Genomic DNA, 14,819 nt, shown 5'->3' with positions numbered 1-14,819 from the left:
GTAGCGGGGGCACCAGCAACCAATACACGAGGGGTGCTGGCAGTAAGCGGGAATAACCTGCCACTTGCCGGGCGTCTGCTGCGTGCTGCCAGCAACACATTCATTTATTTGTCCATTTGCTTCTGGCGACAACCCTAGGAAGCATTTCTTCAGGAAACGAGAGCCAGAAACAGGAGTTAGGCACCCGGGGACCCACGCGCAGACACTTTCTGGGCCCCTGCGCCCCCGGGCCTGGGTCTGGGATCTCTCTGGGGTCACAGTGGCCTTCAGCCGTGCAGCGGCCCGGCGGGAAGTGTCTGCACCTGCGGCCGTGAAGCCCTGGCCTGGGGCGCTGGGCTTTGAGCGCAGAGGTTGTGGAAGCCTCCTGCTCGAGCACGGGGGCCTGCATCCTCCAGGCCTCTCCAGTCGCCGCACAGATGGGGAAGCTGAGGCCCAGCGGGCCGGCGCCTCCCAGCGGAGCGACCCGGGTGCGCCAGGTGTAGGGCATGGAGCCGGCTTCCCGTGGCGGCGGGCGCGGGCGGGTTAAAGGGGCGGGGCCGGCGCTGGCCCAGCCCGCGCCTCCCCGGGCCACCCCCGCGCCCGGCCCGGCAGCGAGAGCGGCGCCATGGAGGCTACCGGGGTGCTGCCGTTCGTGCGCGGCGTGGACCTCAGCGGCAACGACTTCAAGGTGAGCCGGGCCGGCGGCAAGCCGAGCCTCCCCGCGGGCCTTCTCTTCCGCCCGCCCGCGCCGGTGCCCGCTTCCTGTCCCGGCACCTCCGGGTCCTGCGCGCCGCCCGGGACCTCGACCAGGGCTGGGTGGGGCTCTCCCCCGGCCTCCCGCTGCCCGAACAGACCACCGAGGCCTCCGCCCAGTGCCCGCCTGGGAAGACCGAGACACCGCGGCCCCCGGGCAGACGCCTGGGCTCGGAGTCACGCTGAGGGGCCGGCTGGGAGCCACCACCCTGAGTCCCTGTTCTCCGCCCCGGGCTGGAGAGAGGCATGGGGGGGGGGGTGAGCCTGTGCTCCCGCCTCCCCGCCCCTCTGAGGTCACACACCCAAGCCAGGCCCTGACTCAGGACCGGTGGCCTGGCTGCCCAGGGGCGGGTCTGGACACAGCTCATCACTGCCCTGTCCCCGCCACCACCACTCCCATCCTGTGTGGTCTTGAGCAAGTCACTTCCCCTCTCGGAGCCTGGGCTTTCTCATCCAGCGAAGGGGCTTAAAAGTAGCTCTCTTGGACACAAGGGGTGTAATGAGATTTGTTGGTGTGTCAGGCAGGTGTGCAAGGTCTTGGGTAGCAGGTGTGCGAGGTCTTGGGTAGCAGGTGTGCGAGGTTTTGGGTAGCAGGTGTGCGAGGTCTTGGGTGGCAGGTGTGCGAGGTCTTGGGTGGCAGGTGTGCGAGGTCTTGGGTGGCAGGTGTGCGAGGTTTTGGGTGGCAGTTGTGTGCGCAGCTGCCGGACTGATAAAGCAGGGGGACAGGGCCTGGAGCCCAGCCTGCCACAGCCAGTTGGTGAGAAGGGAGGTTCTAGGGACTCAAGAACAGGTGGGCAGTGTGGGACCAAAGGTGGGGAGCAGAGAAGGAGGGGAGAGGAGAGCTGGCCGGGGTGAGCCTGGCCTGGGAGGTGGGTGAGGGGCAGAGTCTGGCTGGGGTGGGTTTAGGTGTCAGCCAGGGGCTGGGGCCGAGAAGGCAGGCAGGTTTTTCCTGCATTGACCCACATGTGTACACACCTTTGACACTAACAGCAGGCAGCCGCCCGCTTTTCCCTGTCTCCATCCCCACCATCCTTACCTGAGGTGTCCCTTTGTCTTCGCTGGACTGCGAGAGAGGCTAAATCACCAGCTGAGAATGTGGCCACAGGGGGAAGGGGGCAGCAGCCAAGGGCACTGATGGCACATGCTGCCCCAGACTTCACGTCACAAGGGCGGGAGGTGCTGAGGTGGGCATCCTCGTGTGGGGAATGAGAACGAGGCTGTGCCCGGGCAGGGTTGGGAACCATGGCCTCTGCACAGCAGGGTTTTGGTCCCACCATGAGTCACTTGTATGCTGATGGCAAGGTGAGGGCACAGGTGGGGCCTTCGCAGAGGTTCTGGGGAACCCCCACCCCAGGCAGCCCGGTCAGGGCCTGGAATGCCAGGTGAAGGGATTTGAGCCAAGCTAACGCGAATCAGGGTGCTGGGATATCACCTGAAACAGGCCAGTTTTGTGCTGGGCCTCCTGGGACTGAATCCAGCGAGAGAGACAAGTCTTAGGCCAACGCTTTTGTCATGTGGGGGGTTTTTTTTTTTGTTTGTTTGTTTGTTTTTTGAGACAGAGTCTCACTCTGTTGCCCAGGCTAGAGTGAGTGCCGTGGCATCAGCCTAGCTCACAGCAACCTCAAACTCCTGAGCTCAAGCAATCCTCCTGTCTCAGCCTCCCGAGTAGCTGGGACTACAGGCATGCGCCACCATGCCCGGCTAATTTTTTCTATATATATTTTTAGCTGTCCATATAATTTCTTTCTATTTTTAGTAGAGGTGGGGTCTCGCTCTTGCTCAGGCTGGTCACGAACTCCTGAGCTCAAACGATCCGCCCACCTCGGCCTCCCAGAGTGCTAGGATTACAGGCGTGAGCCACCGCGCCCGGCCCATGTGGGGGTTTTTATTAGTCCCATTTTATGGTGAAGAAATTGAGGCACAGAGTGATGAAGTGACATGTCCCCGCTCTCACAGCTGGTGAGAATGGCTCTCTTGCCCCCCAAAGGCTCCTGTGGGCAGTGGGCCGTGGCAGGTAGTGGAGCAGGGACTCCACACTCCCAGACAAGCCTCACCATGACATCCTCCCACCCCCTAGGGCGGCTACTTCCCTGAGAATGTCAAGGCCATGACCAGCTTGCGATGGCTGAAGCTGAACCGCACTGGCCTCTGCTACCTGCCAGAGGAGCTGGCTGCCCTGCAGAAGCTGGTAAGGGGCCTGGGCGGGCAGGGAGGGCCCCTATGGCTGAGCCAGGTGGGCAGGGCCTGCGGAGAAGGCAGACAGCTTCTCCAGAGAGAGGAAAAACACTAACAGCTGTCCGCACAGCTGGCAGAGAGGGAGTGAGCTCCCGTCCTGGGAGGTATGCAAGAAGAGGCTGGGTCTGTGAGGGAGGGAGGCTGCAGACATGCAGTTCGCCTGTATGGCCAAGGGCCCTCCGGGATGTTACAAAGTGGTGGTGGCAGACAGGGACTCTGGGCACCCCACCCACCCCACTGAGCCTCTGCTCCCCTGTCCCTGCCCAGGAACACTTGTCTGTGAGCCACAACAACCTGACCACACTTCACGGGGAGCTGTCCAGCCTGCCATCGCTGCGGGTGAGTGCTGGCCAGGAGGCCCCTGGGCCTGGGGCTTGGGGCTGGAGTCTGGCCAGGAAGGAAGGGCAGGGCCAAACCCCAGGCTGGGCCAGCGTCTCTGCTCACCTCCATGTCAGGCTCAGGGGCCCAGGTGTCACAAGAGGGGCCCTCTTGTTGCAAGAAGTTACAATACCATGTGTAAAATAACCCATATGGATCAGAGAATTCAGTGGGGAAAAAGGTTAAAAAAAAAAAATCCAAATTCCCACCAGCCATTTTGAACAACAGCTACAATAGTAACAGCCAGTACAGACTGAGCAGCGTTCCAACTGTTCTATGTGGATTTTTTTCACATACTCCTGACCAACACCAGTGTCACACGGGAGGCAACATGGCCACCAAGGCAGGTTACTTGCGCCAGGTCACACAGCCAGGCAGTGGTAGAACTGGGGTTGGGTGGGGTTTGGCCAGGAGGGTGCCCTGACGTTCTGGAACACCAGGCCCCTGGCCAAACCCTGCAGGCCTCAGCGAGGGTCGTCTCATTCAAGGCCAGAGCCCTGGAGATGTAAAGGGCACAGCATCTGGGCGTGGGCTCCCCGAGTTCAAAGCTGGGCTCTGCCGCTTCCTGGCTGCATGACCTTGGACAAGTCCCTTCTACTTTCTGGGCCTCGTCTGCAAATATGGTCGTTGGGAGTGTCAGCGATGGCCACATGGGGCAGCAGCATGGTGCCACACGGACGTTAGGCTGGAGAGTGTCAGGTGGCTGCCGTTGCTCCTGTTGTTGCTTGCAGTCATGGCGCCATTCCCTGGCCCTGTCCACTCTCACCCCTGTGCTTGCTGCGCGTATGCGTACGTAGTGTGGGGAAGTTTCTGCCTCAGGGAAGACAAAGTGAGACTTTCTCCCAGTCCTCATTCTGATTTCTTTGGTCCAGTCTTCTCTTGTTCTAAAACCCAACTCAGACCCACACCCCCGTCTTGCCTTCTGGAATTAAAAAGAAGGGGACATTGTTTGAGCATAAAATGTTCCTGAGGGCCCTGTGCTGGGCTCTGGGGAACATTTGAGTTGGACTTTGACGTATGACTAGGAGCTCACTGGAAGGATAAGAAGAACCTGCGAGGTGGAGGGACCGTTTGAACACATACCAGAGAGGGGACAGCACTCAGGCTTGGCCTCCGGTGGGCCTCCTGAGGAGGTGCCTGTGCCCGGCCTCTCTGCTTCTTCCTGGGGGTGGAAGCCAGGAATCATGGACCCTTATGGTTTATCCCCAGGCCATTGTGGCCCGAGCCAATAGCCTGAAGAATTCTGGAGTGCCCGATGACATCTTCAAGTTGGATGACCTCTCAGTCCTGGTCAGTGTTACTCACCCACCTGGCCCTTGTGCTAGCCAGCCCAGTCAGTGCCCATGTACCATAAAAGTCCCTGGGGCCATTGTGATCCCATTTTACAGATGGGGAAACTGAGGCTTGGCATGAGGCGTGCCTCGCCTGAGGTCACTCCTAGAATTAGATCCCTAACTCAGGCACCCTTCCAGCCAAGGTCCCAGCTGTCTCCCTTCGGCCCTGAAGCTCCCTCATCTACCTCCCCTTCCCCCATGCCCTGCCTGATTCCGAGCCTGGCAGAGGCAGGGTGGAGACACCCCGACCTGGGCCTTGCTCATCCCACCCAGGACTTGAGCCACAACCAGCTGACGGAGTGCCCGCGGGAGCTGGAGAACGCCAAGAACATGCTGGTGCTAAACCTCGGCCACAACAGGTGCTGGCGCGGCGGGGCGGGCTCGGGGCTGGGTGGGCCCAGGGGGTCTGGCGCTGACCCTGGCAGCCCCTGCCCGCCCGCAGCATCGACGCCATCCCCAACCAGCTCTTCATCAACCTCACCGACCTGCTGTACCTGGACCTCAGCGAGAACCGCCTGGAGAGCTTGCCCCCGCAGATGCGCCGCCTGGTGCACCTGCAGACGCTCGTGCTCAACGGGAACCCGCTGCTGCACGCACAGCTGCGGTGGGTGCCCCTCGGGTCACACCAGAGCGGAAGCTGCCCCTTGCTCCCCAGGGAGGGCCCTGACCTTCCCCTCAGGCCCAGCCACACCACCATCCCTCCTGTGCAGTCACCCCTCGGGCTGAGGCCCGGCCCCTAAGTGTCACACCCCCCAATCAGTCCTGTCCTCCCATCTACCCTGCCCTGCAGCCACCCTTGGTCTTGTCCCCTCAGGCAGACATGGCCACGTACCTGCCCTTGGCCCCAGGCTCCTGGGCCTGCCCCTCCGGGCCCTGCACTCAACACCCCCTAGGTGGGCCCTGCCCTGCCCTGACTCTCTCGTCACCCTGCAGGCAGCTCCCGGCAATGACAGCCCTGCAGACCCTGCACCTGCGGAATACTCAGCGCACCCAGAGCAACCTGCCCACCAGCCTGGAGGGCCTGAGCAACCTCGCAGGTCAGGTTCCTCCGAGCTCTCTTGCTTCCTCATGGACAAAGGGGCCGGCCCCTGCGTCCCGGGCCACCTCCCAGAGGGAAAGGGATACGGTTATGTGATGACTGTTTCTGTCATCACGCTGACTACTAATAATGTCGAATTGTGAGCACTAACTTTATGCCTAGACCCACCCAGGGTGAGGGAGTTGCTCCAAATGGACAGATTGGACAGAGAGGTTGTTACTTGCCTAAGGCCACACAGCCTGCAGGTGGCAGAGCTGGGGTTCACACTAGGGCTGGCTGCTCCTGGCTCCTGCTGTGTGGGCCCCAGCTGATGTGCCCCCCCGCCCCGACCCCAGATGTGGACCTGTCCTGCAATGACTTGACCCGGGTGCCCGAGTGCCTGTACACCCTCCCCAGCCTGCGCCGCCTCAACCTCAGCAGCAACCAGATCACGGAGCTGTCCCTGTGCATCGACCAGTGGGTGCACGTGGAGACCTTGAACCTGTCCCGCAACCAGCTCACCTCGCTACCTGTGCGTCCGAGGCCCTCGGGGGAGGTGGGGGAGGTGCTGGGCCCGGCCCTGACCCCGTCCCCACCTGGCTCCCCTCTAGTCGGCCATTTGCAAGCTGACCAAGCTGAAGAAGCTGTACCTGAACTCCAACAAGCTGGACTTTGACGGGCTGCCCTCCGGCATCGGCAAGCTGGCCAGCCTGGAGGAGTTCATGGCCGCCAACAACAACCTGGAGCTCATCCCTGAAAGTCTCTGCAGGTGCTGGGCGCGGGGCTGGCTGGGGGCTCACAGCACAGAGAGCCACACAGTCACAGCCAGAAGCCACCCTGGGGTGCATCATACAACACACAGATGGGCTAATGTGCCTTTGTGGGTGAAGACCAGTCTCATGCCAGCAATTCCCAATTTGGGTTCCCCAGAGTACCCTTTGGGAGGGTTCTGTTAGGGATGAGGTCTGAGGGCTCCGGTGCCACATGAGTTTGGAACCCAGCTGCTTCCATCGCCCCGGATGTCACAGAGCCTGCTAGCGTGGTCAGAGGGCCCCCTCCATTCCTCTGGCCCTGCCTGCCTCCCTTCCCCTCGGACTGAAAGTCTCCCCACCTTCCCCCCTTGCCTGTCACCTCCCTGAGGCCCAGCTGGCCCTGTCCTCACAGGTGCCCAAAGCTGAGGAAACTTGTCCTGAACAAGAACCGCCTGGTGACCCTCCCAGAGGCCATCCACTTCCTGACGGAGATCGAGGTCAGGGCGGGCCAGCCCGCGCTGAGGGTGGGGAGAGGGCTGTGCCCTGGGGGTGGGTCCCCCAGCAGAGGCCTCCTGGTGGGGTGGCCAGTGCCAGGGTGGCTATGGGGAGAAGGTGAGCCACATCCCTGCATCCAGAACACTCTTGATTGTGTCATTGAAGCCCCCCAGCTGGCCGCAGAGCTGGGTGGGACAAGAACCTAGGTCCCTGGCCCCAGCCCCAGGCTTCTCGGACTTTACATCTGCAGACAAGAGCAAGAAACCGGGTACGGTGTGGCTGGGAGGGACACGGGAACCCAGGCTCAGCACCAGCTTTGCTTACCCATGGGGCAGGTCCTGGATGTGAGGGAGAACCCCAACTTGGTCATGCCACCCAAGCCTGCTGACCGCGCCGCTGAGTGGTACAACATCGACTTCTCGCTGCAGAACCAGCTACGGCTGGCGGGTGCCTCCCCGGCCACAGTGGCCGCAGCAGCAGCTGGTGAGGAGGGGAAGGTCTGGCCTGGGAACGGGGGCTCCTCTCTGGATCTGGCCTCATCCCTCTGTAAATTGGGTGGGATACAGGTCTCCGGACCTGGGTGATGGGCTTGGCCCCTGGTTGGCTGGATGCCCAAGGGGGCGGGCCCAGCCGGGGCTCAGGGGTTTGCCCACCTCCTAAGCAGGGAGTGGGCCCAAGGACCCCCTGGCTCGAAAGATGCGGCTGCGGAGGCGCAAGGACTCAGCCCAGGATGACCAGGCCAAGCAGGTGCTGAAGGGCATGTCTGATGTGGCCCAGGAGAAGAACAAAAAGCAGGAGGTAAGCCAGGCCATGGCCGGGCTGGGCTCAAGGCAGCCTGTGTGACCTAGGCCAAGAGGGAGAGGGGACCGTGGGCAGTGGGGACAGCACGTGCAAAGGCCCTGAGGTAGGCAGTAAGCAGAGAGACCAGCCTAAGTGGCTTCGTAGAGTTAAGTCATGCACTGTGACCACCAGGAGACTGTGGACACCCGAGCCCCTGGGGGGAAGGCGCGGCGCTGGGACCAGGGCCTGGAGAAGCCGCGCCTCGACTACTCTGAGTTCTTCACGGAGGACGTGGGCCAGCTGCCCGGCCTGACCATCTGGCAGATCGAGAACTTCGTGCCTGTGCTGGTGGAGGAAGCCTTCCACGGCAAGTTCTACGAGGCCGACTGCTACATCGTGCTCAAGGTGAGGGCTGGGCACGCTGTGGGCCCGGGGCCCTCATCGCAGGTGGCTGAGTTCCACCTTCCTGGTTCTGTTCGGCGAGGCCACGTGGGAGGTGGGCAGGCCAGGTGGGGGTGGGCAGGCAAAGGTGGCAGTACATCCTGGGGCTGGAAGCCCGTGCCAGACAGAGTGGCCTCTCGGGGGCAGCTGGAAAGCCAGGATGGGCCCCAGTGAAGGCTGAACGGTGGTGCCTTGGCTCCTAGACCTTTCTGGATGACAGCGGCTCCCTGAACTGGGAGATCTACTACTGGATCGGAGGGGAGGCCACACTCGACAAGAAGGCTTGCTCCGCCATCCACGCTGTCAACCTGCGCAACTACTTGGGTGCTGAGTGCCGCACAGTGCGGGAGGAGATGGGCGACGAGAGCGAGGAGTTCCTGCAGGTGCCAGCCCATGAGAGTGAGGGGGACGGGCAGAGAAGGGGCACCCGGGGAGCTCCCTGCACAGGGCTGGGTGGCGGGTGGGCAGAGCCGGGAGATGAGGCCAACGATGGTGGGGTCAAGGATGCTGAGCAGGACCTAAGGCAGGGTGAGGTCAGGGAGAGTGGTGAGGCCAAAGGTGGTTAAAATCTGGGCAGTGGAGGAGAGTCCTGGAACAGGGGCTGGACTCAACCAGGATAGGATAAGGGGACAGGCTGAGACCAGGAGCTAGACCCATGAGCTGGCACAGGCAGCTGGGTGCAGGCTCGAAGGGGTGTGGCCAATAGCTAGGGGGCGGGGCCATCCCTGGGTGCCAAGGAGGCTGGCCAAGGGTGGACCAGAGTCCAGTCTTGAATAAATTACTAGTCAGGGATAGCAGGCTGCCCACCCCCACCGGTTATGCCTAGACACACACACACACACACACACACACACATCCTGAGTTTTGCACCCAGATTTGCACTCTTCCACAAACCTCCTTGCTCCCATACCCTGATACGCACATATCTAAACATGCTGTGTGCATCTTTTTTTTTTTTTTTTTTGACAGAGTCTCGCTCTGTTGCCTGGGCTAGAGTGCTGTGGCGTCAGCCTAGCTCACAGCAACCTCAAACTCCTGGGCTCAAGCAATCCTCCTGCCTCAGCCTCCCGAGTAGCTGGGACTACAGGCATGCACCACCATGCCCGGCTAATTTTTTCTATATATATTTTTAGTTGTCCATATAATTTATTTCTATTTTTAGTAGAGATGGGGTCTCGCTCTTGCTCAGGCTAGTCTCGAACTCCTGAGCTCAAACGATCCGCCCACCTCGGCCTCCCAGAGTGCTAGGATTACAGGCGTGAGCCACCGCGCCCGGCCCTAAGTGCATCTTTATGCACATGGATGAACACATATTTTTTGCACATCCAACCCCGTAATATTTGTTTAAGTTTGTAAGCACAGGTCCTTTTTTGTTGGTAACATTGTCATAGGTTTATAGTATCCAATTCACCTGTATACAACTACCCTGCCTGACAGGTGGTATTTGGTGGGAGAGGGGGCCGCTGAGTGATAAAAATCCACACCCTCACACACAGGTGTTTGACAATGACATCTCCTACATTGAGGGTGGCACAGCCAGTGGCTTCTACACTGTGGAGGACACGCACTACGTCACCAGGTGAGGGTGTATGTGGGGTGGGTGGTCATGACCTGGACTCTGCTGGGAAGGGCGGGGGGGGGTGGAGCGAGGGGGGAGGATGTTAGTGTGGGCACCAAGGGCCCAACTTAGCCCTGAGCCACTCTTGTCCTGGTCCCCAGGATGTACCGCGTGTATGGGAAAAAGAACATCAAGTTGGAGCCTGTGCCCCTCAAGGGGGCTTCCTTGGACCCAAGGTGAGCCCCCAAGATGTGAGGTGGGAGTGCTTGACCCTCATCCTCCTCTCCACCAGTGGGGGCAGCTTTAGGCCTCCTAGTAGGGTTCATTGCCCCACGCCCCATCACAACAGCCTCCTGCCCCTTCCTGTCCAGGTTTGTCTTCCTGCTGGACCGAGGGCTGGACATTTATGTGTGGCGGGGGGCCCAGGCCACGCTGAGCAGCACCACCAAGGCCAGGTACGAGGAGAGCGTGGGTGTTCTGGAAGGGGAAGGGGTGCAGGGGTGCGGGCCTTGCTGAGGGCTTTGCATCCGCCCTCAGGCTCTTTGCAGAGAAAATTAACAAGAACGAGCGGAAAGGGAAGGCCGAGATCGAGCTGCTGGTGCAGGGCCAGGAGCCCCCAGAGTTCTGGGAGGTGCTGGGTGGGGAGCCCTCCGAGATCAAGAAGCACGTGCCTGATGACTTCTGGCCCCCCCAGCCCAAGCTGTACAAGGTGAGCGGTGATGCTGGCGCAGGGCTGGCCTGAGTTCACCAGCTGGTTGGGGGGGCAGGCCATGCACCTCTGTTGTGGCCTTGGGCTCCATCTGGACTTTGGTGGGGAGAGGGTGCCACCTTCTGGACAAGGAACAGCCTGAGCAAAGGTCTGGAGACTGGCTTTGCGAAATAGCGTGAGGGGGTGTGTTCCAGGAAGGTGGGGCTGGAGGCGGAGACAGAAGCGCCTAGGTGCCACGGCTGAGAACCTGGCCTTAATTCTGTGGGTGACAGGAAGCCATGGGGGTTTTGTGAGCAGGAAAGGGACAAGTTAGAGAATTAGAAATGGCACGGGGAAAATGCTGTTTAAAAGCCCTTCCACTGATAGGATATCCTTAAAACGACCTTGGGGAAGAGGGGGAAACAGGTCCGGACGAGCTAGCAGTGCGCCACACCGCAGGGCGGGGCCAGACTCCAAGCAGGGGCTGTGTGGGTGAGGCTCCTGTCCCCAGCCCCCATCCCTGCCATGCCCTGCTCTTTCTGCTGCCAGGTGGGCCTGGGCCTGGGCTACCTGGAGCTGCCGCAGATCAACTACAAGCTCTCTGTGGAACATAAGAAACGGCCCAAGGTGGAGCTGATGCCAGGGATGCGGCTGGTGAGACGCACAGGAGGGCTGGGGGGACCGGGATCCTCTACCCGCATGGCCAGGTTTTGACCTTCAGCCTCCGGTCCCGCAGCTGCAGAGCCTGCTGGACACGCGCTGCGTGTACATCCTGGACTGTTGGTCCGACGTGTTCATCTGGCTTGGCCGTAAGTCCCCACGCCTGGTGCGCGCCGCCGCCCTCAAGCTGGGCCAGGAGCTGTGCGGGATGCTGCACCGGCCGCGCCACGCCGCAGTCAGCCGCAGCCTCGAGGGCACCGAGGCACAGGTGTGCTCGCCGCTCCCCACGATCCTGCGGGCCTGTCATGCCCCGACCCCTCTTTGGTTCCATTACTGCCCTTGAAAACTGGGCCCAAATTTGAATCTCTGTTCTGGGGTTATGGTCCTTAAACTCAGCTCAAATATACTCTCTATTTATATTAAAAAAAAAAAAAAAAAACTGGGCCCAAACCCACCTCCTCTTCGCTAGACCTCTGCCCAGGCCCCGCCCCCTCCACCTGTCCCTCCTGCTTTCCTGGGCCCAATCTCCCAGGCCCTGTCCCCGGTCGCACCTGCGCCCCCGCCTCCGGAGCGAGCCTCTACCAATTTCCTCCGACCCTAATCCTAACCATGCCGGACCCCTCACAGTTCGTGATCTTCCTCCCTCCACCGGCAGGTGTTCAAGGCCAAGTTCAAGAACTGGGATGACGTGCTGACAGTGGACTACACGCGTAACGCGGAGGCCGTGCTGCAAGGCCCTGGTCTTTCCGGGAAGGTGAAGCGCGACACAGAGAAGAAGGACCAGATGAAGGCTGACCTGACTGCGCTGTTCCTGCCGAGGCAGCCGCCGATGGCGCTGGCTGAGGTGGGGGCGGGGCCCGGGGGCGGGGGGCGGGGCTGCGCGCGGGGCGGGACCCGGGCGGCGGGGGCGGGGCTGCGCGCGGGGCGGGGCCCGGGGGCGGGGGCGGGACCCGGGCGGCGGGGGCGGGGCTGCGCGGGGGCGGGGCGGGGCGGGGCCCGGGCGGCGCTCAGACTTGCGTCGGGGCGGGGCCTGTCGCCTGCAGGCGGAGCAGCTGATGGAGGAGTGGAATGAGGACCTGGACGGCATGGAGGGCTTCGTGCTCGAGGGCAAGAAGTTCGCGCGGCTGCCCGAGGAGGAGTTCGGCCACTTCTACACGCAGGACTGCTACGTCTTCCTCTGCAGGTGCCGCCCCAGCACGCCTCCCTGTCCCGAGCCCCGCCCTTAGGGCTGGGGGCTCGGGGCTCGGGGCTCGGGGTTCGTGCCCCTGCTCACTGCCCCTGCTCACTGCCCCTGCTCACTGCCCCTGCTCACTGCCCCGCAACCCGGCAGGTACTGGGTACCCGTAGAGTACGAGGAGGAGGAGAAGGACGAGGAGGAGGAGAAGGGCGAGGGCAAAGGTGACGCGGCAGCTGCCGAGGTGGAGGAGAAGCAGCCCGAGGAGGACTTCCAGTGCATCGTGTACTTCTGGCAGGGCCGCGAGGCCTCCAACATGGGCTGGCTCACCTTTACGTTCAGCCTGCAGAAGAAGTTCGAAAGCCTCTTTCCCGGCAAGCTGGAGGTGCGCCTGCCACGCCCTGAGAGCCAGCGGAGGGGTGTGGTGGGACCCAGACCCAGGGGAGGTTTGGGGTCCAGGGAGCTGCCCCTGACACTTCCACACCCGTAGGTGGTACGAATGACACAGCAGCAGGAGAACCCCAAGTTCCTGTCCCATTTCAAGAGAAAGTTCATCATCCACCGGGGCAAGAGGAAGGTGGCCCAGGGCGCTCTGCAACCGAGCCTGTACCAGATTCGTACCAACGGCAGCGCCCTCTGTACCCGGTGCCTGGCTCGGGGGAGGGCACAGCAGCAGGCAGGGGTTGGGGACCCAGCCCTGACTCCCTGCTGACACCCCCACCCTCCCCAGATGCATCCAGATCAACACTGACTCCAGCTTCCTCAACTCCGAGTTCTGCTTCATTCTCAAGGTAGGGCTGTGGTATGAGCCAGGACGGTGGATCCAGGGGTGAGTAGGAGCTTGGACCTGCCCAAACCCCTGCATGCTCTCCAGGTTCCCTTCGAGAGTGAGGACAATCAAGGCATCGTGTATGCCTGGGTGGGCCGAGCATCGGACCCTGACGAGGCCAAGCTGGCAGAAGACATCCTGAACACCATGTTTGACGCCTCCTACAGCAAGCAGGTAACCAGGTGGGCAGGTGGGCGGGAGCTGAGCCGGGGCAGGCAGGGGCCCTGGGCTGGACTGGCCCTTTCCCCACAGGTCATCAATGAAGGCGAGGAGCCCGAGAACTTCTTCTGGGTGGGCATCGGGGCACAGAAGCCCTACGACGATGACGCTGAATATATGAAACACACACGGCTCTTCCGGTGAGGCCACAGCCCTGACCCTACCTCGGATCCCTTAGTCCTGGCACTGCTGCTTATGACCCTTGACCTCACGTTGACCCTCAGGTGCTCCAATGAAAAGGGCTACTTTGCAGTAACTGAGAAATGCTCTGACTTTTGCCAAGATGACCTGGCAGACGATGACATCATGTTGCTGGACAATGGCCAAGAGGTAAGGACCCCCCGCCAATGGGCCCCACCCATTCAAGGAGGAGCCTACCCACTTGTAAACGGAGCTCTGTGGCCAGAAGAGTATTCTAAGGCACTCGTGACCACCTCGCCTGCTGTCCCCACAGGTCTACATGTGGGTGGGAACCCAGACAAGCCAGGTGGAGATCAAACTCAGCCTGAAGGCCTGCCAGGTGAGCTGGGTGGAGGGAAGGCTGAGGCCGGGGCCGCAGGCCTGGGAGGAAGGTTCAGAGCTTACTGTCCTCCCCGCCAGGTGTACATCCAGCACATGCGATCCAAGGAGCACGAGCGGCCCCGCCGCCTGCGCCTGGTCCGCAAGGGCAACGAGCAGCACGCCTTCACTCGCTGCTTCCATGCCTGGAGCACCTTCCGCAAGGCCCTGGCCTAGGGCAGTGCCCCCGATGCAGCCCCAGCCTGGGTGAGGAAGGGGCCCTCTGTCCACGCCTGCTAGTGGAGAATACGCGCAATGACAGCCCCTGCCCTGGCCACCCCCACAGTGCCACAGTCCCCCACAGCGCACAGCCCCAAGCAGCACCAACGGGGTGACCCCATCAGGTACCCTGGGGGGTCTGGGAAATGGGACTCCCTCCAGTGTGAGCACTCGTGTGAAGCCCCTTGCGCCCCTGCTAGGGAATAATGCAGATGTGGTTGCCCTTTAAGAGATATTAAATGGTTTTATTTTCAATATTAAAAATCAGTATTTTTACTATTAAAACGGCGCTAATTTTAACAAAATGACAGAAAAAACCCTCATGGTACAATCTACAGGGAAACCCATCCTGGCCACGCCCTCCACACACACACACACACCCCCCCCCACACACCCCTGACCGGGCCGGTTGCGGGTGCCCAGCAGGGTTCCCAGGCACAGCCACGCACACATGTGCACTCACGCATGGCCCGGGGCGGTCCAGGAACAAGTACCAAAATAGTTTTAGAAATGACTGTCCCGCCCAGGCGTTAGAAAAATACTCTTTGCAAAGGGAGGGGGAGGACGGTGTGGAGTGGGGGGGTGGCACAGGGTGGCAAGCCCCCCCTGTCCGCTCCCTGAGGCAGCAGCCCCCGCACCAGCCAACTGCCTGTAGGAGGATGCAGACTCCTGGGCCCACACCCTGGGGCCAGGGTCAGCAGGGACAGGATGGCAGGTCCCACTGGAGGCCACAGGTTAGCAGGTGTGGA

General features: G+C 61.5%; 1 protein-coding gene across 4 annotated transcripts; it reads left to right on the top strand.

Moving 5' to 3' along the window:
• The first annotated feature begins 504 nt into the window (after window positions 1-504).
• On the top strand, window positions 505-14,356 carry FLII (FLII actin remodeling protein). Of its 4 annotated transcripts, none has more exons than XM_069481935.1 (30): window positions 505-857; window positions 2,810-2,920; window positions 3,235-3,306; window positions 4,555-4,635; window positions 4,953-5,038; window positions 5,122-5,283; window positions 5,613-5,716; window positions 6,054-6,229; window positions 6,309-6,466; window positions 6,862-6,946; window positions 7,280-7,427; window positions 7,606-7,742; window positions 7,917-8,129; window positions 8,369-8,548; window positions 9,662-9,744; window positions 9,885-9,959; window positions 10,095-10,178; window positions 10,261-10,432; window positions 10,961-11,065; window positions 11,148-11,339; window positions 11,727-11,915; window positions 12,115-12,254; window positions 12,402-12,630; window positions 12,736-12,890; window positions 12,976-13,036; window positions 13,120-13,248; window positions 13,327-13,433; window positions 13,518-13,623; window positions 13,748-13,813; window positions 13,894-14,356. In XM_069481935.1, exons 2-30 carry the CDS (start codon window positions 2,840-2,842, stop codon window positions 14,026-14,028), a joined length of 3,711 nt encoding a protein of 1,236 aa, XP_069338036.1. In that variant the 5' UTR covers window positions 505-857; window positions 2,810-2,839; the 3' UTR covers window positions 14,029-14,356. The 4 variants fall into 4 exon arrangements, with proteins under 4 accessions (XP_069338036.1, XP_069338033.1, XP_069338037.1 ...); XM_069481932.1 differs by having other exon boundaries at window positions 578-667; XM_069481934.1 differs by having other exon boundaries at window positions 586-667; window positions 7,609-7,742; window positions 13,894-14,313.
• The last annotated feature ends 463 nt before the right edge of the window (window positions 14,357-14,819 follow it).

Source organism: Eulemur rufifrons, chromosome 9, assembly GCF_041146395.1.
Source record: "Eulemur rufifrons isolate Redbay chromosome 9, OSU_ERuf_1, whole genome shotgun sequence".
Classification (NCBI taxonomy): Eukaryota; Metazoa; Chordata; class Mammalia; order Primates; family Lemuridae; genus Eulemur; species Eulemur rufifrons.
This window is presented reverse-complemented; position numbering and strand designations above follow the sequence as displayed.

What these genes read in the sequence shown, in the direction of transcription:
- FLII (XM_069481932.1), top strand. Translation starts at nt 605, where the DNA reads ATGGAGGCTACCGGGGTGCTGCCGTTCGTGCGCGGCGTGGACCTCAGC. An exon ending in TGGATGACCTCTCAGTCCTG is followed by an intron (nt 4,636 to 4,952) that starts GTCAGTGTTACT and finishes CATCCCACCCAG; the next exon opens with GACTTGAGCCACAACCAGCT. An exon ending in GACACGCACTACGTCACCAG is followed by an intron (nt 9,745 to 9,884) that starts GTGAGGGTGTAT and finishes CCTGGTCCCCAG; the next exon opens with GATGTACCGCGTGTATGGGA.